Source organism: Notechis scutatus, chromosome Z (assembly GCF_049901735.1).
Source record: "Notechis scutatus isolate UNSWTSFEM ecotype Mainland chromosome Z, rNotScu1.2, whole genome shotgun sequence".
Lineage (NCBI taxonomy): Eukaryota > Metazoa > Chordata > Lepidosauria > Squamata > Elapidae > Notechis > Notechis scutatus.
The window spans coordinates 2600043-2624773 of NC_142025.1; the positions used below are offsets into that span (position 1 = coordinate 2600043).

Consider the following 24731-nt stretch of genomic DNA (forward strand, 5'->3'; position numbering starts at 1 on the left):
GCTATCGGTCATCAGTACTCCTCATTGGGAACTCAGCCCATCCTCTGTGGGAGCATTCCTGGTCTAGTACCCAAGCAGCTTCGATTCTGCAGGAACTACGTCCAGATTATGCCCAGCGTGGCCGAAGGAGTGAAGATTGGCATTCAGGAATGCCAGCACCAGTTTCGTGGAAGGAGGTGGAACTGCACCACCGTCAATGACAGTTTGGCCATCTTTGGACCGGTGTTAGATAAAGGTGAGTGTCCAGTTTTAGAATAAGGTCACCCAACTTTTGGGAAGGAGGAGGGGTGGTACAAGGAGGATCTCGGGGGGGGGGTGTAGGAAAAGATGTCTTTGTAGAAATGAAGGAACGTCATCAGCAGGGAAGATAGTGGTAGAACATCTCAGTTCTTCCTTGGTTCCTGTTGTTGTGCAAATTCATGGAAAGATTGGGGTGAAGTTATGTGAACATCTGGAGTATTCATCAGCATTCTTGTATAATTTGAGAGGTTTCTAGCAACAGAGGTCACCTAGGCACATCAGTAAAATGGAATTAAGTTCTGTGGTCTGGTGAGATTAACCAAAGCCACCTTAGATATCTCAAGGAAATGGAATTAAGATCTGTGGTCTGGTGAAACCAAAAGAGGCTACCTTAGGTATTTCAGGCAAGTGGAATTAAGATCTGTGGTGTTGTGAGATCAAACAAAGCCTTGTCTACCTTTTCCTTCTCCTCGTCTATCTCCTCCTCCTCTCCTCTTCACCTTCTCATCTATATTATCCCCCACTCCTCCTCCTCCTTCTCATCCTCCTCTTCCTCCTCCAGATCTAACATTTCCATTCCCTTCTCCTTGTCTAACTTCTCCTTCTCTTTTTTCCTTCCCTTTCCCCGTCCCCTCATCCATGTCTACCTTTCCCTCTCTCCTTGTCTATCTCCTCCTCCTCCTCATTGTTTACCATTCTCGTCTGTCTTCTCCTTGTTGTCTATCTTCTTTCTCCCCCTCCTCTCCCTTCCTCTCCTCTACTTTCCTTCTCTTTCTCCTCGTCCTCCATGTCTATCATTCTCCTCCTGCTTGTCTATCTTTTCCTTCTTGTTGTTGTCTTTCTTTCTCCTCTCCCTCCTCCTCCTCCTCTCCCTCCCCTTCTCTTCCTCCATCTCTACTTTCTTTCTCTTTCTCCTTATCATCTACCTTCTCCTCCTTCTCCTCCATGTCTACCATTCTCTTCCTCCTTGTCTATCTTCCCCTTTCCCTCCCCTCCTCACATTTACTCTTCCTTCTTCTCCTTCTCTTCTTTGCCTACCTTCTCCTCTCCCCCCCCCCCACCAAAGTAATCAGCCAAATTGGGTCGTGAAGGGAGGCCTGCTCAGGGTGGGGGGTGTGATACTATTTCATAACTGAAGAATGTAGTCCCTGGAGGCAGAATACGGGCCCCCCGTTGGTCTCCCTCGCCTACAGCAGCAGCCGGCTGGGTCGGAGTTTGGAGGTGGGAGGTGAACAAGGATTAAACATCTCAGCCACATTCTTTAGGGTGGCCTCGGGGAGAAAAAACATAGGTTTGCTCAGAAGGAAAGGGCTGGATTTCAGCAATGCTAACCTTCTTCTTCCCCAACTCCCTCGTGTCCTATTGACCACATTCAAAACCAGACAAAGTAGAGTGTTATCCTTGCGCATCCAGATTCACAGAACCTCACGCACAACCCAAACCACAGAGAAATTCCTTCGGTTGTTTCCCCCACCCCCACCCCCTAGTTTCAAGTGAGGGTTGATGTCCTCCAGGAATCTTAGAGCTGCCAGCCTTGGCTGCTACCCTGCCCTCTACATGGGGCTGCCCTTGAAAAGCCTCCTTCGACTGATTCCAAAATGCGGTGGTTTTGTGCAAGCCTGGATTTGCACACAAGTCACTTCTCGGCATTGGTTGACGATTTGCTTCCGGGTCTGATTCAAGATGTTGGTGGTCACCTTCCAAGCCCTTCAAAGGTTATTTGAAGGACCATCTTTTTCCCAATTGCACCTATTCAACCCACAGAGCACAGAGAGGGCAGGAGCTGTTATGGGCCCCTTCTTTTAAGGAGGTCCATCGGGTGGGACCCAGAAAAAGGGCCTTCTCCATGGTGGCTCCCTTCCCTCTGGAACATCATCCCTGTGGAGATAAAATTGGTCTCCACCTTGAGACCCTTCCTAAAGGCCATGAAGACCAGGTCTGGCCAATAGGTCTGAGGACTCCAGGGTGATATGGAGTCCGTCATGTGATTGTTGACTGTTGTCTCCAGGAGTGTGTGGATTCATTGGGTTTTTTTATTGGTGTTTTATGGCTGTAAGCCGCCCAGGAGTGAGTTTCATGGTCATATAAACCTCCCTGCTCAGTATGGCTTGGGCAGGAAGGAAAGATAACTAGGTTGTAGGGCCACTCACGTCTATCCTGATCTTCATCTTACAACCTTGAGCTCCATTAAGTGAGAAGCAGGACCAGCAAACTGCACAAGTGGGGCTATACTCTACCTGTTGGATTGTTGAATGAAATTTTGGGATCCTGAGCATCATAATTAAGTGGGGGCTGCATGACACAGGAAATTGCAACACTTCTGTGTGGTTAGCATTAACCTGGTTTGTGGCTTTGTAGCTCAGGCAAATCCAGCCACTTTGATTGTTGGATGGTTTGATGGATTCCTGTTATCTTATAGAGTTGGAAGACATCCTAAAGGTCATCTAGTCTGACCTGTTGTGTATCCAGAAGCCCAATTAGAGCTATTGCATCAAGTTAGCCATAAGGTGGTTTGATATTAGCTTAGGTTGGGGAGATGCTAATGCTGCGGTTTATAAACTCTGCTGTGGAGTTGGTGTGTGGTTGTGGCTTCTATGGCTTGGTGTGATATGTGATACGTGTAATTGTGAACATTATCTGCTGAATCTGGTTGAAAAGGAGATGTTTCTGTGGGTCTCAGGAAGATCTGAATGAAACAAAAAGTTTTGTGGATTTACTTCTTCCTCGCAAATATCTTCATAGGAAGTGTGATTCTATGCAGGTAGTCCTTGACTTACAACCATTCATTTGTGACCGTTCAAGCAATGGCAATGAAAAAAGTGGCTTATGACCGTTTTTCACACTTAATGACCAATGCACCATTCCCATGGTTACAGGATCAAAATTCGGACACTTGGCAACTTGCTCATATTTATGACAATTTCAATATCCCAGGGTCATGTGATCCCCTTTTGCAACCTTCTGACAAGCATGGAGAAACCAGATTCACTTAACAACATGTCGCTCACTTAATGACTGCAGTGATTCTCTTAACAACTGTGACAAGAAAGGTTGCAAAACGGACCCAAATTTACTTAACAGCCTCACTTAGCTATAGAAACGTTGGGCTTGATTGTGGTCGTAAGTTGAGGATTGGTATTATTTCTAAAGCAACCTCAGCCCGGTGACTCTGGATGGCTGACAATGCCTAAAAACACGAGAAAGGATAATTTAAAAATAAAAGAAAGCCCTCATAATTGAAATAACTAATTTAATTACACGCATACGTATAGTGCAGTGTTTCTGAGGCTTCTAGCTGACGAAATCCACCTCAACAACAAACACTTTGGCCTGAGGCAAATGTCAGGTCTTCCAGGCCTTACGGATGGCTAACTTTTAAAATAAAGTATAATCACTTTTAATCAAGCTGGGGGATTTTTAATTTACTGAAAGGAAGGAGAACGAAGCAACCTGGGGGGAAAGAAAAGGAGCACAGATTAAAAACATAATAGCCACGGTTCCATTTTTAAACACATAATTGCCTCTTCATAACAATGCTTTACACACACACACACACACATACACACACGCCTAAAACTGAAATAGAACTAGGTAGGTAGATAGATAATAGATTGAGATAGATGATTGGTAAATGAATGGGTGGATGGATGGAGACAGACAAAGTCATACAGCTATAGATAGAGAGAGAGAAATAGATAAAGAGAGAGAATAGATAGATAGATAGACGATAAAGAGAAATACTGTAAATAAAGATATTAGATAAGAGAGAGAGAGAGAGAGAGATCTAGATTAGGTGACTTTGGGCCAATCACCAGGAGGCAGAATATTACGTATGTCTGTCACCTTGATTTACTCATAAAGTCATCAAGGCAGATAAAAATTAAATAAATAAATGTCATCTGAAACCCAATGTTGTTCCAACCAGTGTAACTCAAGAATTGTGGGGGTCCTTGATGCTCTCTGAGATTGGTGGGATAATTTGCAGACATTTCATGACCCAACTAGGTGACATCATCAGTGCTTGAAGGGAGTGTGAGGTTTGCTCTGTTTATATTTCATTACGTTGTATTTTTATACTATACTATACTATACTATACTCTTACTCTTACTCTTACTCTTACTAATACTAATACTAATACTAATACTATACTAATACTAATACTAATACTATACTATACTATACTATACTATACTATACTATACTATACTATACTATACTATACTTATCATATTAGTTCTAAGAGGGAAATAATTCAATTCAATAATATAAATAATATATAAACAGACAGGCACCCTCAGTTCCTTCTAGCACTGATAATGTTACCTAGTTGGGTCATGAAATGCCTACAAATTATACCACCCAGATCAGAGAGCATCAAGGACCCTACGACCCACCCTTCCTCCTCCTCTTCCTCCTCCCGTGTGAATCCCATTCCCTTCTGGCGCTGCTGATGTTTCTATGAATCCTCGGTTCTCCGTGCAAGCCCAAGCCGTTCTCCTTAATTCAATTAAGTTCTTTTCATGGAACAGCCAAACACAATTTCTAAAATGCTGATTGTTTGGGGGGTTCTTTTAAGGCCACCCATCCTAACTTTGATTAGAAATTCCTGCCTTTCTCAAAGGCCAAGTCGGGCACGGAAGGTGATTAACCCAGAATAAACTATCCCCTTCCTCATCACCCTCCTCCTTTTATTCCACGTCAATGATCTCTCCCCCCTGTATCTAAAAAACGCCCCGATATTCAGTCTTTGCCAGCCCTCTCACTTAAATGGTTCGAAAAGGAAAGGAAACCCATTAATTTTCACTGCCCTCCCAAAGACACCCAAACATTGGACCCCGTTGGGCTGAGAGGTGATCTGGAGCCTCTCTTAATGACCTCAAGGATGGCTGACCAGGGGAAGACCGAAGTCAACCTAATGAAGAAGTCGGATTTGGGCTCTCTGGCTATTGTGGTGTAAATGGGGGTCCTGCCGCCTGCTATTGTTGGACCCTCGAAAGAGAGAGGGTCAGCATCCCGGCTCTGGGTTCCAGTTAATCAATCTGATTGGATTAGGGTCACCATGGTCCCTAATAGGGTCAAGGGTTGTGCCCAAGGGGATTAAGAGCTTTGTCAGAGGGGAGATGTAAAGGACCCTGGAGGAGGCTTGTCAATGGGAAAGGGAGGGAGGAACAGAGGCAGGAGGGGAGGGTGGACCTGCCACGCGTAGGGATGGAGTCTGCAAGTGAGGAATGTAATTCACCTCCCTTCCTTCCTTCCTCCTCTTCCATCCTTTCTTTTCCTTTCCTCCCTTCCGGTTTCCCTTTCCCTCTTCCTTCCTTCCTTCCTCCCATCTTTCTACCTCGCCTTCCGTCCTCTCTCTTCCTCCACCCCCTTTTTTTCCTTTAATTCTTCCTTCCCTTTCTCCCTCCCTTCTCTTCTCCCTTCCTTCTTTCCTCCCTCCCTCCCGTCCATACCGCAGGGGCAATCATCTTCCATAGAGACGGGGCCACCACTGAGAAGGCCCTTTAACATGATCCCACCAGATGTATTATATATACTTTTATCGCACTTTTACTACTTGATAAGGAATTCAAGGTGGTGAACATACCCAGTTCCCCTTCCTGCTATTTTCCCCCCAACAACCCTGTGAAGTGGGCTGGGCTGAGAGAGAGGGACTGGCTCAGTCAGCCAAATGGCTTTCATGCCTAAGGCGGGACTAGAACTCACCGCCTCCTGGTGATTGGCCCAAAGTCACCCAGCCGGATTTCATGCCTAAGGCGGGACTAGAACTCACCGTCTCCTGGTGATTGGCCCAAAGTCACCCAGCTGGCTTTCATGCCTAAGGCGGGACTAGAACTCACCGTCTCCTGGTGATTGGCCCAAAGACACCTAGCCACCTTTTATCCCTAAGGATGAACTACAACTCCCAGTCTCCTGGCTGTTCCTTATCAGATGCAACATATACAGGCCCTGAATTTTCACCAGAAGACCATGTGCATACTGCTATAGTCGTAAGTGTGAGAACCGGTCCTAAGTCATTTTCCCGCGCCAGTGTAACTTCGGGTGGTTGCTAAACAAGTCGTCATAAGTTGAGGACTGCATGCATCCTCATCCCAGGTATTGCCAGAAAAGCACCTCTATTGTGAGGTGGGTTGAACCTTCCTTGGCAGTCCCCAATTCCAGATGATGTCTTGAAAACTCTGCCAATGGCCTCAGGTCTTTAACCCAAGCCATCGTTAAATTTCAGGAATTTCCCTCGTCATAAATCAAGGCTTCATTGATGTCAAGGAGCTCCTCTTGTCAGTTGCAATAAACTCAGGATACTTGCGGATGTCAGGAAAAATAGCTATGCCCATCCCCCAATTTTCTAAGCACTGTAATACGTAAAAGCCAGTCCTTGACTTAGGCCACCGTTGAGCCCAACTTTCCTGTTGCTAGGCGGGAGAGTTGCTAAGTGTGTTTTGCTCCATTTCACCACCTTTCCTAGCACCGTTGTTAAGTGAAGCGCTGCAGTTGTTAATTTAGCAATGCAGTTGTTAAGCGAATCTGGCTTCCCCACTGACTTTGCTCATCAGATGGCTGCAAAAGGGGATCCCGCGACCCCTGGGACGCTGCGACTGTCATAAATACGAGTCGGTTGCTAAGGATATGGATTTTAATCACGTGACCCTGATGTTCGTGAGTCACTTTTTTCAGTGCTGTTGGAACTTTGAACGGGTTGTAAATTAAAGACTGTTGGCACTTCGTGGTCAATGACCATTTACAGGCATGCTTTTTGATGTGCAGTATATTCCAAAATGCTTCCCCCCACCCCCCCGTATTGAATGCCGGTGGGATTTCTTCTCCTTTTCTTCCCCTCCGAGTCCAAATCTGAATTGCAAAATTGGGCATGTGTGAAAGACAGACAAAACACAAAGAATAATTGGATTTCCGTAGGGGAATTTGCAAAGCTGAACTTCCTAAAACATCCTTTTATGGAACTGTCATATTATGGCCATACTCAGAGGAAATTGTGGCAAAAATTAGGCCTGGGTGCAATACACACACACACACACACACACACACACACACACACACATATTGAGTATATATTGCCAGCTGTGAGTCAAGTTGCTTCTCCTGAGTTTCTCTAGAGGTTGGACTGCAGGACCCATAATCCTGATCCAAGTGGTGTGGAGAGGGTCATTTTCACTGCGTGGCTTTTCCGACATAAGGAATGGGCGCTAAAACTATAGCTCAAAATTTCTGTGGCTAACTGAAATGGTTGCAAAGTCAGTTTTGTCCCATTTTACAACCTTTCTTGCCACCGTTGTTAAGTGAATCAGTGCAGTTGTTAAGTTAGTAACATAGGATGTTAAGCGAATCTGGCTTCCCCATTGATTTCGCTTGTCAAAAAGTCGCAAAGGGGGATCCCGTGACCCTGGCAACCATCATAAATACAAGTCAGTTGCCATGCACCTGGATTTTGATCATGTAATCATGGGGACACTGCCATGGTCATAAATGTGAAAAATGGTCGTAAGTCCCTTTTTTTCAGTCACTTTATGACAGCTATGGTGTCCAGAGTTCAAGTGACCCACTTCTGCGACAATCCAACAAGCAAAGTCAACAGGGAAGCCCGATTCACTTAACAACTGGGTTACTTTCTTAACAATTGAAGTGATTCAGTTAACAAAGGTGGCAAGAAAGCTCGCAAAAATGGGGGCACACTTTCACTTAACAACTGTCTCCCTCAGCAAGAGAAATTTTGGGCTTCGTTGTGGTCATAAGTCAAGGACCACGTGCAATGAGGTGCTAATTTGAGGACTACCGTATATTGAATTTGTAGGCTTTGATTTTGGCTCTGGGGAAAAATCCAAGAGAGAACGAGAAAGAGGAAGAAACGAGACATTTTTCAAATCTATTTTTCTGGCATCTTTCTGTTCATTTGAATGTACCCTTTGGATATTTGAAATTTTGCCCAGATGGAACGAAGAGCACTTTAATTAAATTCCTACATCTTATGCACAAAGAAATAGTTAGGCAAATGAGAGACATCATGTCCCAGTGAGTCAATGTAAGGAGGCATTCGTCGATTAACATTTGATAGGAAACACCCTCTGCTTTTTAAAAGAAAAGGTAGAGGATGCTGGAACAAGAAAATGGATAATTAAAAGGAGAGATAACATCACTGAACAATCATGGATAAAGTCTCCCCAGGTGAGAAAACAACTTAGGAAATAGATCAAAACCGCAAAGGATGCTCAAAATCACAGCAAAAAGCTACCAGGTTTAGGGGGCTAGGAATTTGAAAAAGGGTGAAAACATCATGCAGAAAAGGAAGGAGAATGAAACCCCTGGAGAGGGAAATTAGGAGGGTTAAGAGGTTTAGAAATGATGACCCAACTAGATAACATCATCAAGGCTAGAAGATAGAAGCCCTCCTCCCTTGTAGCAGTGAAGATGATACTTAGTTGGGTCATGAAACATCTGCAAGAAACCACAAACAAAGAGCACCAAGGACCCCACAGTCCTCTTCTTCCTCTCCCTCCTCCTCCTCCTCCTCCTCCTCCGTCCCCTCCCCACAAACCCCACTCCTTTCTAGCGCTGATGATGTTCCTGCAGAAATATTTGCAAGAAACCCACCCAGCTCAGAGACCACCAAGAACCCCACAGTTCAACCTGAAGCTACAAATATCCTCCTTTTTCCAAAACCAACCTCCTTTTAGCACTGCTGATGTTCCTTAGTTGAGTCAGGAAACGTCTACAAAACAAGTCACCAAGCTAGAGAGCCCCAAGGACCCCACAATCCCCTTCGTCCTCCTCTAAACCCCTCCCTTCTAGCCTGATGCTGTTCCCTAGTTGGGTTCTGAAACATCTCCAAGAAAAACACCAAGCCCAGAGAGCCTCAGGGACCCCACAATTCAAATGGTTTACAACCATCACATTTGCTTAACACTGCTGCAAAAAAAAAAAAAAAAAGTTGTAAAAGGTCATGATGATCCACTTTAATGACTGGCACAACTGACTGTTGTAATTCCAGGCTCAATTATGATCATAAGTTGAGGAGTACCTGTCTATCAAAGTCACTTAGTTGATAGCACATGACGTGGGGTTTTGTTTAAGGCCAACTGCAATGCACTGAGGCCCAGAATTTGATGAGCAATGAAAAAGGGCTCAAAGTAGTCCTCAGACTTACAACCATTTATTTAGTGACTGGTCAAAGTTGCAGCAGCACTGAAAAACGTGACTTATAACTGTTTTTCACGCTTATGACCATTGTAGCATCAACACAGACATGTGATCAAAATTCGGACGATTGGCCACTGACTCATATTTATGATGATCGTAGTGTCCAGGGGTCACACGCTCCTGTTTTGCGACCTTCTGACAAGCAAAGTTGATGGGGAAGCCAGATTTATTTAATAACTGTGTTACTAACTTAACAAACTGCAGGGATTCAAATAACTGTGGCAATGAAGGTGGTAAAATGGGGCTAAACTCATTTAACAGCTTAGCAGTGGAAATTTGGGGTTCCGTGGTGGTCATGTCGAAATGTGGTCATGAATCAAACATGCATTTTAACAGCATGGCTGGAGAATTTTGTGAGTCTAAGTCAATCCATCTTAAAGCATGCTGGATGGAGGATTCTGGGAATTGGAGTCCCTGCATCTTAAAGTTGCTAAACTTGAGGAAACCTGGCCTCGCCTGATCCAATTATTCTAGAAAATAGGAAAGTGAGTGTCTTTTTTTGAACTAAAACAGCAAACAACAAAAAACCCCAATCCAAAAGTTTTTGCCCCCCCCCCCCCCATGTGGAAAACATCCTTGTTTTAAATTTGGCTAAGAAAAGCATCTCCGCTCAGCTTACCTGAGCCTAAAATTCAAGATTTCATCCATCTCGGTTTGACTCCCTCAGATGACCGAGCTGGGAGGGCTTGCAAAGTTGGCCCCGGATACCTGCTGGGGTGACTTTATCCCTATTTTGTGACGAGAACGTCATGGTGCGTTAAGCTCACAATGGCCCGGAGATATTTTATATGAAGATGGCTTTGGTCCCTGATTAGCAAGACCCCGAAGTAAGTCATAGCAACGTAAAACTATGCGTCGCTCGCCGGCAAATGGGAAATTCTCCATTCAAATGGTGGCATCGAACAATTGCGAGGGCGTGTGAATTGTGGGGAGGAAAACACATTCTGCTTGATACCCGGGGCCTTAATCTGCTCGTCGCTGGGATATTGTGCTCCAAGCAGACCCCAGCAGGGTGGTGGGACGAAGGCCCCCCTCCACGGCCCCTTTTTCTTGGCCTGAGTTAATGATATACTGATGTTGTAGCCTCCCCCAGCAAGACGAAACAAGGTGTGGGTGAAAAGTGGGGTCTTGTGAACACATCCTGAAAGACTGAACATTTTTGACAGAGGGGTTTGCAGGTCACCACCTATGGTGGGGCAGGGAGGGGACCCTGTGCAAAACATGCCCAGTGCTCCACTTTGCCACAAGGCTAGGCTTAAATATACTGAAAAAGAGGGTCCCTCGGCCTACGACACCAATTGAGACCAAACTTTCAGTTGCTAAACGAAACAGTTGTGGGTGTGAGTTTTGCTCCGTCTTTCTTGCCCCGGTTATTAAGTGGATCACTGTGGTTGTTGGTAACGCGGTTGTTAAGTGAATCTGGCTTCTCCGTTGACTTTGCTTGTCAGAAGGTGACATGACCCAGGGATATTGCGACCGTCGTAATATGAATGTTGCCAAACACCTGAATTTTGATCACATGACCATGGGGATGCTAGAACGGTTAAGTCTGAAAACTGGTCACATGTCACTTTTTCCCCTATCTGACCCACCAGAGAGGAGAGGGAGGTATGCTATGAATCTCATTTAAGGAGGTCCATCCAATGTTATGTAGAAGAAGGGCCTTCTCTGCAGTGGCCCCTTCCCTGTGGAACAGCATGCCTGCAGAGACAAGGTTGGTTCCTCTTCCTCCTCCTCCCAAACCCTCTTCCCTTGTAGCCTTGATAATGTTCCCTAGTTGAGTAATGAGACGTCTGCAAGAAAACTGTCCAGTTCAGAGAGCCCCAAGAGACCCACAGTCGTTGTCTTCCTCCTCCTCCTCCTCCTCCTCCCTGCAAACCTCACTCCTTTCTAGCATGATGATGTTTCCTAGTTGGGTCATGAAATGTCTGTAAGAAAACCACCAAGCTCAGAGAGCACGGAGGACACCCACAAGAGACTGATTCGATTGTTGTCACTGGAGATATCTGTATATTGACTTTTTCCCCCGGGGCTCTTTTGTTCCTATAAGCTTTCCTCAGTCACTGTGACTGAACCCTAATCCTGGCCTTAAAGAAAATCAGAATCAACTTAATTGATTGATTAAGCAGAAACCTGCTGTGATATGATGCCTGCTCCATGATCGGAGCCTATTTGTGTGTCCATGTCAAAACAACAGGAATAAAAAGCGAATTGTCTCTGGAGTTAATTTTGGAAGTTCCCCAGATCTGATTTTTGGGAAATCAAATTTTGATCTGAAGGTGCGCAATTAGCCATGTTCTTACAAACTTGCCATGTTGCCTAAGTAACATATGTTCCACCTACCATGAAGCAGATACACCATTTCTTGGCAGGGATCTCGGTTTTAATAACTTTCCTGAAATTATTAAATGGGTTATTTATCTGAAACGAGCATCAGGTGCCCTGAGGATAATTTCATGCACCCATTCAAATATGACAAGGTCTTATCAAACAGTTTCAACAAAGCTCAAACATAAGATTGAATTTTTGGATGCCTGTTAGAAGCTACAGCCATCCTTGACTTTGTTCAGCAACTGTTCAAAGTTACAGCGGCACAGAAAAGAAGGGGGACCGTGCCTCGTACTTATGACCATCGCAGCATGCCCATGTTCACGTGATTAGAATTCAGGTGCTTGGCAAATGGCACGTATTTATGATGGTTGCAGTGTCCTGGGGTCACGTGATCCTCTTTTGCAACCTTCCCAGACGGCTTCTGATGAATAAAGTCAATGGAGGAAGCTGGATTCATTGAACGACCATGTGACTCACTTAACAACTGCAGAGATTTGTATGAGAATTGTGGCAATGAGGGTCATAAAAGCAGGCTGCCTTGGTTAGCAATGGATATTCTGGCCCCAACTGCAATTGTAAGTCGAGAGCGCAAAATGGGGCAAAACTCACTTAACAGCTGTCTCACTTAACAAAATTTTCAGCTCAATTGTGATTGTAAGTCGATACCAGCTACACTGTACAGGGAGTCCTGAAAAAGTGAATTATCACCGTTTTTCACACTTATGACCACTGTGGCACCCATACGGTCACATGATCAAAATTCAGATGCTTGGCAACAGATTCATATTTATGACGGTTGCAGGGTCCTGGGGTCACGTGATCCCCCTTGTGTGACCTTCTGACCAGCAAAGTCAATGGGGAAGCCGGATTCGCTTAACGACTGTGTTAAATTAACAATGGCAGGGATTTACTTAACAGTGGCACAATTCACTCAACAACTATCTCGCTTAGCAATGGAAATTTGAGGCCCAATTGTGGTTGTAAGTTGAGGACTACCTATACTGCAGCTTTTTCAATATTAGCTTATTTACCTTGGAGAATATCTTAAGTATGAGATGAAAATTAAAAGAATAATATTTGCATCTCTTATTATCCATTTGTTGAATGCATTTTGGAGCACTTTCAACTTCTTTCCTTTGCCCTTTTATTTCAGCTTATATCTTAATGTTTCATTCTGAATTTACACACACACACACACACACACACACACACACATATGGGCTACCACCATTTTGAATTTTTTGCCCTGCTTCCCTTTATTGTTAAGGATTTTTTTTAATTATACAAATGCTTGAAGCGAACAATCTGTTTCTACAGATCCCATCGCGATGAAATCATGAAGATACATGGAAAATTTCCTTCCCTAGACACCTAGGTTTCTCGGGGCAAAGGGAGAGAGATTGTTTTTTTGTTTTTTTCAAACAAAAAAATAAAATAAAATAATAATCTCTTATGATTCCTCAGGAACATATAATGCAGCAATCAAAACTATTAAACTTTGGCAAGGCACCAGGTTGAGGTGGAAATTATCCCAGGAGGAAAAAAAATAGAGAGACTTGGAAGTTTTTTTAACCTGCCTGTAATTTATGGAGAATGCCATAGATGCGTGGGAAGCCAAACCTGAAGGCTGGAAGGGAATTAAACAAGATGGGAGGAATAAAACCGCAATTTTCAGATCCTTGCTTTCGGCGAAAATATTGAGCGCGTTGGAAACCAAATATTGATTCGGAATTGCTTTTCGCTTTTTTCTTTTTGTATGCCAAGAGCAAATGCCTGCCTAGATAGGTGCTGTCGAAATGCATTGACTCTCAATTTCTTCAGGCCGAGATGGATCTGAGTTGTGGTTGTGGATCTGAGTTGTGGTTTTTTTTGGCAATTTTTATTATATGTAGGGTTAGGGTTGGAGGGGGTCCTTGGTGCGCTCTGAATTTGGTGGTCTTGCAGAGGTTTCGTGATCCAACTAGGGAACATCATCAGTGCTAGAAGGGAGGAAGAGAGCTGTGGGGTCCTTGGTGCTTGATTGCAGACCTTTCTTTACCCAACTAGGGAACATCATCAGTGCTAGAAGGGAGTGGAATTTGCTCCCGATTTATATACAGTAACTTGCCCTGTGGCCAGGGTGCGGTGTTCTTGGTAGAACCTTGAGGATTCTGTTTTCTGATGAATTGTTTGTCTGGTCTTAATCCCTACCTATCTGGAGAGGACGTATTTGGATCTTTTTTCCTTTCCTTCGTCACTTTTGTCTCTTTTGAACGCTGTGTAAAGGTGGCTTATCTCAATGTGTCCGTGGATGGCTGAGGTGTCTGAATGTCAAACTTCCAGGAATTCCCTAGCCTTTTTGGAGTTAAATTGGTGTAGGGTACTCACAGATACACAATCGCAGATACACAATTCACTTAGCAACTGTGACAAGAAATATCGTAAAATGGGGCAAAACCCACTTAAACAGCTGTCTTGCTTAGCGACATAAATTTTGGTCGTAAGTTGAGGACCATCTGTATCAGACATTGGTGAATATTGTGTGAATATAAACCCTGCTGTACTGGCTGGGGATTATGGGAGTTGAAGACCCACCTTACTCGGGGCCTGAGGTTAGGAAGATTGCTTTGGTGCTCTACCAAAACCTGTCTAACCGCCTTCCGGAGTTGGCTAGGATTAAGCAAGCATTTGCTGTTTCTCCTTAATTGCCTGCTTCCTGAATTAATCTGTTTGGGGGTTCATATAATCCAGGGAGCCCTCTGTTAACCAAGCAGGCTGGACGGAGTACTAACCATGCTTTGCAGGTATGCAACATAACTGCTAGAAGATTAACCAACATGTTTCTAAGGTGATGTCAACTTAGGCAACAAATAATTTTAGTGTGATATGCAAACTTATTTTGCATTTTAATTCCTGTTTTGGAGTGAAGCCCCAGAGCCGTAAAGTGAAATAAATACAAATGGAAGTGTCTTTTTAAAAAAATGACTGTAACTCAGGACAGACAGTCCTCGAACTACGGCCACAATTCAGCCCAAAATTTCTGTCGCTAAGCAAGACAGCTGCTGAGTGAGCTTTGTTCCATTTTACGACCTTTCTTGCCACAGTGTTAAGTGAATCCCTGCAGTTAAGTTAGTCATGTGGCCATTAAACGAATCTGTCTCAACCCTTGGCTTGGCTTGTCAGAAGGTTGCCAAAGGGGATCACATGACCCAGGGGCACTGTGACCGTCATAAATATGAGTCAGTTGCCAGGTGCCTGAAATCTGATCACGTGACCATGATATTGCTGTTGTAACTTTGAATCGTCTCTAAGCGAACAGTTGTAAATCAAGGACTACCTGTGAATCAATAAAAATAAATAAAATAAAAATAAATAAAATAAAATAAACAGAACAATGGTCATAAGCCACTTTTTATTTATTTAATTATTTATTTATTTTTGTCAATTGCTTACAAGATAATAGGTATATGTAAAAACATAGTTATGAATACATGGATACATATAAGAAAAATAAAAGAAACAATAGGACAGGGATGGTAGGCGCGTTGGTGCGCTTATGCACGTCCTCTACAGACCTCTTAGGAAAGGGGTGAGGTCAATAGTAGACAGTGCCATGTAACTTCAGTCATTAAATGAACTGTAGTAAGTCTTGGACTATCTGTAGAAGTGAAGGGGAAACACTATTGTTAAAAATTCTGTTTTATTTATTTTATTTATTCATCAAATTTTTACATCATCCATCTTACCTTAAGTGGCTCTTGGCACTTTACACACGATACAGGGTAGTTCTCGAGTTATGACCACAATGGACCCCAATATTTTTGTTGCTAGGTAAAACATTTGTTAAGTGAGTTTGCCCCATTTTACGACTTTTCTTGCCACAGTTTTTAAGTGAATCAATGCAATTGCTACCGTACTAAAACATTTGTGAAGTGAATCCAGATTCCCTGTTGACTTTGCTGGTCAGAAGGTCTCAAAAGGGGATCCCATGACTCCAGGAGACACTGCGACTGTCATAAATATGAATCAGTAGCCAAGCATCTGAATTTTGGTCAGGTGGCCTCAGGGATGTTGCAATGGTTGTAAGTGCGAAAAACGGTCATAAGTCACTTTTTTCAATGCTGTTGTAACTTTGAATTGAAAGTGTAACTTTCACTAAATGAACTGCTGTAAATCGAGGACTATCTGTAGAAGTGAGGAGAAATACCTTTATTATCAATCTTATATTATCAATATAATATAATCAATCTTAAAATATCTGTTTTATTTATGTTATTTATTAATCAAATTTCAATATCGACCATCTTATCTAAGTGACTCTGATAACTCACAATACAATAAAACCATGTAAAAGGATGGTTAGAGGAACAGTTAAAAGAAATTTAAAACAAGGTTTAAATTTGCAAGTTAAAAGATAATCCTGTGGTGCCCTTAAGCAGGAGGTGAGAGCCTAAATCATTGTTTCAACCATCCCCTTCATGATGGGTGGACTTTAACTCCCAGAATTCCCCAGCCAGCATGAAGTTAAAGTCCATCCATCTTATGGTTGCCAGCTTTGAAGGACACGATGCTACAGCTTTGGCAGCCTAGCAAATGTCCCAAGAGGTCATTGGTCAAGAAGGTTTCATTCTGTGCTGAAGATACTCTTCAAACTGAATTCTACAGACCTTTCTCGTCCAAGGAGAACTTTCTTTTCTTAAGGGCTTCTATCTCCAAGGTCACCCTTCAGAGAACAAAACTTTCACCAGCCCCTTGGATGGATGGATGGATGAGACTATGGATGGGATGATGGATGGGATGATGGATGGATGGGATGATGGATAAATGGATGGAGGGAAGTATGGATGGGTGAGATGACGGATGGGATGATGCATGGATGAGATGAGGATAGGATGGATGGATGCATGGGATGATGGATGAGAATAGGATGATGGATGGATGGATGGATGGGTAGGTAGGTAGGTAGATAGATAGATAGATAGATAGATAGATAGATAGATAGATAGATAGATAGATAGATAGATAGATAGATAGATAGATAGATAGGGTGGGGTGACAGATGGGATGATGTATGGATGAATGAATGGATGGTATGCTATCAAGTCATTTTCAACACTAGTGATCACCTAGACATAATTTCTCCAGGATGATTTGTCCCTAAACTGGTCCTGCAGGTCTTCCATCGATGCACCCATTACAACCATAATTGATTTGATTCACCTTCTCCTGGTCACCCTCTTCTTCTCTTTCCTCCCATCTTTCCCAACATTGTTGACTTCTCAAGGAAGCTGAGTCTTTGCATTGATTGACTGATTGATTATCTGCTATCAATTTGGTGTCAAGTTTCAGTGTCCAAATAGATCTTCTCCAGGAAGATCTTTCCATAACCTGGTCCTTCAAGTTCCATCAAGTGCTTCCATCCTGACTGTAACTCAGTCCATCACATTCATTCCTGGTTGTCCTCTTCTACTCTTCTTTTCCACCTTTCTTTTGCACTATAGACATCTCAAAGGAGCTGATTGTTTGCACTAATTTATAGATGATGTACCAAGTCACTATTGAGTCTTAGTGACCAGATAGATCTATCCTTTCCTGGAAAGTCTGTCCAGGCCCTGCCCTCCAGGTCTTCTTTCATTGGTGGCCCCCCATCATCACTGTTATTGAGTCTGTCTACCTTGCTGCTGGCTGTCTTCTTTTTCGTTTCACCTTTACTTGCATTATGGACTGCTCAAGGGAGCTCACTGTTCCCATTGGTTGATCGATGGCATACCATCAGTGTTGAGTCTTAATGACATTCTGTAGTTCTACCTTCTCCTGGAAGGTCTGTCCAAGGAGCTGATTGTTTGATTAATTGATGAAGTCACTGTTGACTCTTAGTGACTACACAGATCTGTCTTCTCTTGAAAGGTCAATCCTCATTGTGGTCTTTCAGATCTTCTGACGGTGTCTCCATCACTACTATAAGTGAGTCCATCCACCTTCCGCTGGTCTTTCTTTTCTTCTTTTCCATCTTTCCTTGCACTATGGACTTCTCAAGAGAGCTGATTTCTTGCCTTGATTGATGGTGCACTATGAATCGCTACGGACTTTTAATGACCACACAGATCTATCTTCTCCAGAAAATCTGCCTTCATCCTTCAAGTCTTCCAAAGGTGCCCCTATCACCAGGGTAAACTGAGTCTAACCACCTTTTCATCGCTGTTTTTTTCTCTTTCCTTCTACCTTTACCAACATAATTAAGGTCTTCTCCAGAAAGCTGGCTCTGTGCACCAATTGAATGTTGGATGGATAATGTGCCTTCAAGAGTGTTGACTTTGAGCAGCTACCCAAATAGAACTTCTTGATAAGGACCTGTGTCCAACCTAGTCCTTCCACTCTTCTACCGATTCCTCCGTTACCACCATAACTGAGTCCATCCATCTTCTGCTGGTCCTCTTTCCTCCCACCTTTCTAAGACATGTCCAACTGCTCTACAAGGTTCCTCCACAGTGGCTCTGATGCACAGGGAGAGAACTCTGTCAAATTGTGGAGGCTTTGCATACCCTTGTTTCAAAAGCTTTGCCTTCCACCCCCTTCTGCCCATTCCCGGCCCACCCCCAGTCCTTCCAGAAGGCCTACCACGAACATCTCAAGTCATGACCTGCTTCTTGTCATGGCTACACCTCTGGCGAACCACCCAGGCTGGCTAACAAATATGCCCCCAGCCCCCTCAGCTCTTATCTCCGTCAAAGGGCTTACATTTTTATATGGCATCTTAATAACCCTTCACTTCCATTACAACTGCGTTCCTCTCATCCTCTTTCGCTCTTCTGCAAAGCCTGAGGCACCTCACTGGAGCTCAGAAGGGTCAGGTCTGTTCCGAAGCATCCGGGCAGGGGTGGGTGAGAAACTAGAAGGCCTTTCGGAGACCCCGGGGGCTTTGTCTCGTCTTTCTCTGTCCCTGTTCAAAGCTGCAAGAAAGAGGAGATCCTTTCAAAGATATTTTGATAGGGCCACCAAGAAGCCTCTTAAGAAATAGAGCCCTAACTATTTTGGATTTTCTATTGGTATGGCACGCTGGAACAGTGTATCTCCACCTTGGCACCTTGAAAGTGGGTGGACTTCAACTCCCAGAATTGCCCAGCCAGCGTGAGGAATTGTGTGATGCAACAGTGTGATGCATACTGCCTGGGGAATTCTGGGAGTCCACACATCTTTAACCTGCCAGGATTGAGAAGGTGGCTTTTGAGAAAACCTTAGAAAGGAGTAATCTTTTCCTTTCCTTTCCTTTCCTTTCCTTTCCTTTCCTTTCCTTTCCTTTCCTTTCCTTCCTCCCTTCTTTCTGCCTCTTTCTCTTCCTTCCTCCTCCTTTATCTTCCTCCTTCCCTCCTTACTCCCTTCCACTTCCTTCCCTCCCCCTTCCCCCTCCTTTCCTTTTTCCCTTTCTTTTTCTCCTTCCCTCCCTCCTTCCCCCCCTCCTGTCATTCTCTCTCCTTCCTTCCCCTTCCTTTTTCTCTCTCTTGTCTTCTCTTTTCTCTCCTCTTTCTATCCATCATTCTGGCTGGGAAATTCTAGGAGTTGAATTCCACACATCTTCAGGCTGCAGGGAAACACCAGATTAAAGCAATGTGTGAATGGGCCCATTCAAGAGAATGACCCGATTTGTTTAATACGAAATCAGATTTAAAAAACAAAACAAAAACATATACACTTGGTCAAACAAGTGGATATGGTCTGGCTCGGCCTTAAACCGCAATAAGTGGGTTACATTCACTAAGATAAAAGTAGCTACCCACATTATGGTTAAGCAAACAGTATGGGTGTGAATTGTCTCTTTGGATATGTGTCTGAGATGGTACAATTAAAATGAAAATCCTGGAATCTTCGTGATTTTGAAAAAGCTGTAAATTACATTTACTAAATGTAAAAATTTAGAACGGCCTGTTAAGGTAGCATAATGGAATTTCGGTTTATCTTTGTACAAGCCTGAGGGAAACAGCCAGAGGGCAGGTGTGAATTTAAAGATATCATAAAACGGCATTTTTTAGTGTGGCTGATAACCCTTTCCAGGTCAAGCGGGAAATTTCCATTTGCTGCTACCTGTTTGGATCAGTGCACGACTATTTTATTTTATATGTAATATAATATTATATTATGCTATATGATATTATGCTATATAATATATGATGTTATATTACATGTTATATGAGATTACATTTTATTTTTCATTTTATTTTATTTTTCATTTATTTTATTTTATTTTTTATTTATTTCATTGTATTTTTATTGTCTTATCATATTTATTTTATTTTACTTTATTTGGTTTTATTTTCTTTATTTTGTTTTCCTTTCCTTTCTGCTCTGCACTGGTTTGCTTTGCTTTACAGGCAGTCCTTGATTTACGACCACAATTCTGCTCAACATTTCTAGTGCTAAGTGAGATACTTGTTAAGTGAGTTTTGCCCCATTTTACGATCTTCCTTGCCACTGTTGTTAAGTGAATTACTTCAGTTGATCAATTAGTAACCCCGGTTGTTAAGCGAATCTGACTTCCCCATTGACTTTGCGTGTCAGAAGGGGATCACGTCTCCCTGGGATGCTGCGACCTTCATAAATACGAGTCAGTTTCCAAGCGTCTTAATTTGGATCACGCGACCCTGGGGATGCTGCAACGGTTGCAAGTGTGAAAATGGTCATCAGTTCCTTTTTTTTTTTTTTTACTGCAGTTGTAACTTCAAACAGTCACTAAGTGAATGGTTATAAATTGAGGATTACCTATAATCCCAGCCAGAAGGGGCAATAATCACTTGTTCCACACCCCTAGACTTCAATACTGGCAGTTTTTAAGAAGAGATTAGACCACTATTGGTCTGAAATAGTATAGGGCAGGGATGTCCAACTCAAGGACCAGGGGCCAGGGCCGGGGCCGGGTAGATCTGGCCCACAGGGACACCCTGGAAACAGTGAAGGACTGGCCCACGATGCCTCTGCCAGCGAAAATGGAGCCTGGGAGGGCCGGCCTTGGCCCACCTGGGCTCCGTTTTCAGCTGTGATGGCCTCCTGAAGCCCTCTTGCAGCGAAGCCTCCCCAAGCTCCATTTTCATTGGTGGAGGGCTGCAGAAAGTCATCGCAGCCAAAAACGGAGTCTGAACGAGTGACGTCAAGCTGCCCCCCCCCCCCGCCCACCCAGGGCACTCACCCTGGGCACGCCCCTCCCCCAGGCCAAACACAACCCTGACGCGGCCCTCAGTGAAATCGAATTTGATACCCCTGGTATAAAGTTTCCTGCAAAGACCTCCAGGGTCTCCTCCAACCTTGTTATTCTGTTACAGGTAGTCCTTAATTTACAACAGTTCATCTAATGACCGTTTAAAGTTACAAGGCCTCTGAAAAAAGTGAGTTATGACCATTTCTAACACTTATAGCCGTCGTAGCATCCCCATAGTAACGTGATCAAAATTCAGGTATTTGGCTGTGGGTTCACATTTAGGATAGTTGCAATATACTGGTCACCTTTTGCGATCTTCTGACAAGTAAAGTCAGTGGAGAAGCCAGGTTCATTTAACAACCATGTTAAGTGACAACTGTTAACAACTGCTGTGATTCACTTAACAACCCTAGCAAGAAAGGCCGTGAAATGAGGCAAAACTCAATGTCTCACTTGGCAACAGAAATTTGGGCCTCAGTTGTGGTCGTATGTCGAGGACCGGCCGTATTCTTTCAGTCGGCAGGTTGAAGAGATGGTTGATTGCAGTGGTTTCCCACACACACACACCCAATCTCAGTGGAGCTGTTTCCTTTTTTCCACAGCCACCCGGGAATCGGCCTTCGTCCATGCCATCGCGTCAGCCGGAGTGGCCTTCGCTGTCACCCGATCCTGCGCAGAAGGATCCTCCACGATCTGTGGCTGCGACAGCCGTCACAAAGGTCCCCCTGGAGAGGGGTGGAAGTGGGGCGGCTGCAGTGAGGATGTGGAGTTTGGCAGCATGGTGTCGCGGGAATTTGCGGACGCACGAGAGAACCGGCCGGACGCTCGCTCGGCCATGAACAGGCACAACAATGAAGCAGGACGGACGGTAAGGATTATGGTCCTCTTGTCTGCGTTCCCTTAATGGGGTCCGCATCAGACTTTTCCTTCGGATTTGAGATTGACGTACAGACATGTCCGCGCATCATGGCAGGGACACACAAACCATCTATTCCACTTCCAGTACAGGTAGTCCTCGACTTACGATCACAATCGGGACCTGAATTTCAGTTGCTAAGTAAGGCAATCGAAGACCCTGGGACACTGTGACCATCATAAGTATGAGTCAGTTGCCAAGCGCCTGAATTTTGAGTCATGTGACCTTAAGGGATTCTGCAAGGGTCCTAAGTCACTTTTTTTTTCAGGGCTGTGGCAACTTCCAACGGTCACTAAACAAATGCTTGTAAGTTGAGGACTTCCCGTACAAATATTATGCTCAATTAATCTTCTGCTTCTTTGTCCCCCTCTTTCTTTGTTTCTCTCTTTCTTTCCTTCATTCTTTTTCTTTCTTTCCTTCTCCCTCCCTCCCTTCCTTTTTCTTTCTTTCTTTCTTTCTTTCTTTCTTTCTTTCTTTCTTTCTTTCTTTCTTTCTTTCTTTCTTTCTTTCTTTCTTTCTTTTTCTTTCTTTCCTTCCTTCCTTCCTTCTCTTCCTTCCTTCCTCCTCCTTCTCTCCCTCTCACCCTCCCTCCCTCCTTCTCTCTCTTTCTTTCTCTCTTTCTCTCTTTTTCAGTCCATCATAGACCACATGCATCTCAAATGCAAGTGCCACGGCCTGTCTGGCAGCTGTGAGGTCAAAACCTGCTGGTGGTCTCAACCAGACTTCCGGGTCATCGGCGACTACCTTAAAGATAAGTACGACAGTGCTTCTGAGATGGTGGTGGAGAAACACCGAGAATCCCGCGGCTGGGTTGAAACCCTGCGCCCCAAATATAATTTCTTCAAAGCGCCCACGGAGAAAGACCTGGTCTACTATGAAAACTCCCCCAATTTTTGCGAACCCAACCCTGAAACCGGCTCATTCGGCACCCGCGACCGAATATGCAACATCACCTCGCACGGCATCGATGGCTGTGACCTGCTGTGTTGCGGCCGCGGACACAACACGAGGACTGAGAAGAGGAAGGAGAAGTGCCATTGTATCTTCCACTGGTGCTGCTATGTCAGCTGCCAGGAATGTATAAGGATCTACGACGTTCACACGTGCAAGTAAAAAGGAATAACCTGCTCCATCGTCGGAGATGAACCAGAAGGAACTTTTCTTTTCTTTTTTTTTTTTTAGTTGGGGAAAAAAAAAACACAACTTCTTGAGAGTGAATGAAGACAAACGGGGAGAGAGAGACAGAGAGAGACAGAGAGAGAGGGAACGAGAAGTTAAAATGGGTGGACTTAGGATAGTTCTAATGTCTTCTGGGTCGTCACACCTGGAAGTTAACTTTGCAATGCCATCAACGAGAGAAACGAACAAATGGGTCATTCATTCTCACTATCGTTCTACAGAGAAGAGATGGTGATTTCTTTAACTAGACATAGAATTGGGTCGGGGGTGCTCTGTAGTTGACTTCTGGGGGTGTCACCCCTTCCTTCTTTGAAACCACAAGTCACCAGATCTGTATGTGAATTCTGAACTCGGAAGACGATTCTACGCAAGGATCCTCCTGTTACAGCACCAACGTCAACCAGGACTTTAACTGTTGTATAGGATTGAAAACGGTCCACAGGTGATGGTTTATCAAAGATCTCCCGTAACTTCTTGAGGGAACTAAAAGCATCTGAAGAGACCTTTTACTCTGTAGATGGGCCATGTGTGTTGTCTCCCAAACTGGATGATAACAGTGTCTCGTACCATTATTGGAGGTGATATTTCCACCACACTTTGAGGAGACAATTGTGTTCGTACAGCATGTTGGAGAAAAGACACACATACACACACACACACAGGCACAGACACAGACTGTGGGTCAAGTAGGACTCTCTCGTGCTGCCTGGAATCAGTCTCGAGGACATTTGTTTATTCTCGTTCAGGCTGCAAGAAACCGTCTCGTAGTGCTGGGCTTGATAGCTATGCTTGGACAATATGGATCCAATAAATGGTTCTCTTGTGATCGATGCCTTATTGTATGGTTAGCCAACAAATATTGTATTGCCGTGGTAGAGAGAAAGGGGAAACCGGGTCCTTCTCTCTGAATAGTCTTCATCTTTATTTGAGCCATGCAAGACATGAAATAAAATGTTGAATCCATGGTCATCACTGATTTGATGGGTTTTTTATTTCAAGTTAAAATGTCCGCCTGCTGTGCGCCCGTTGTCCCGCGTCAAAATGCTTCTTCCACATGTCCGCACCTGGGGTACAGTTAGTCCTCAACTTATGACCACAGTTGAGCCCAAAATTTCCGTTGCTAAGTAGGACAGTTGTTAAGTGATTTGTGCCCCTTTACCTGAACTTTCTTGCCCCCATTGTTAAGTCAATCACACAGTGAGTTAAGTTGCTTCCCCTGTTGACTTCCCTTGTGAGAGGTTTGCAAACGGGGACCGTGTAACTATGAGACACCGCAAGCATCATAAATATGGGCCAGTTGCTAAAATGTCCAAATTTTGATCCCTTGACTCTGAGGATGCTGCAACAGTTGTGTGCAAAACAGTCATGTCCTTTTTTTCAGTGCCGTTGTAATTTTTGGACAGTCACTAAGCAAATGGTTGTAAGTCGAGGACTACCTGTAGTTATATTCTGGCAGATTCTAGAATAGAGTTACCTAAATCTTTTCCTGCACAATTAATTACAACCGAGTTGTGTACTCCCAGTTGCATTCAGAGAGTGTCCAGATTGGAAAAGAGAAAGGATTCATGAAGACCAAAAGTTCCTCAAATATGTATTTTTGGAATCATGCACAACAGATAAACACAGATGACCTCAGGGCATAGAATTACAGAATAACAAAACTGGAAGAGACCTTGAAGGTCTTCTAG

General features: G+C 43.9%; 1 protein-coding gene across 1 annotated transcript; it reads left to right on the forward strand.

Moving 5' to 3' along the window:
• WNT3A (Wnt family member 3A) lies at window positions 1-23909 on the forward strand. The gene is made up of 3 exons (XM_026682946.2): window positions 1-235; window positions 21551-21816; window positions 22498-23909. Exons 1-3 carry the CDS (start codon window positions 109-111, stop codon window positions 22975-22977), a joined length of 873 nt encoding a protein of 290 aa, XP_026538731.1. The 5' UTR covers window positions 1-108; the 3' UTR covers window positions 22978-23909.
• Window positions 23910-24731: the final 822 nt, after the last annotated feature.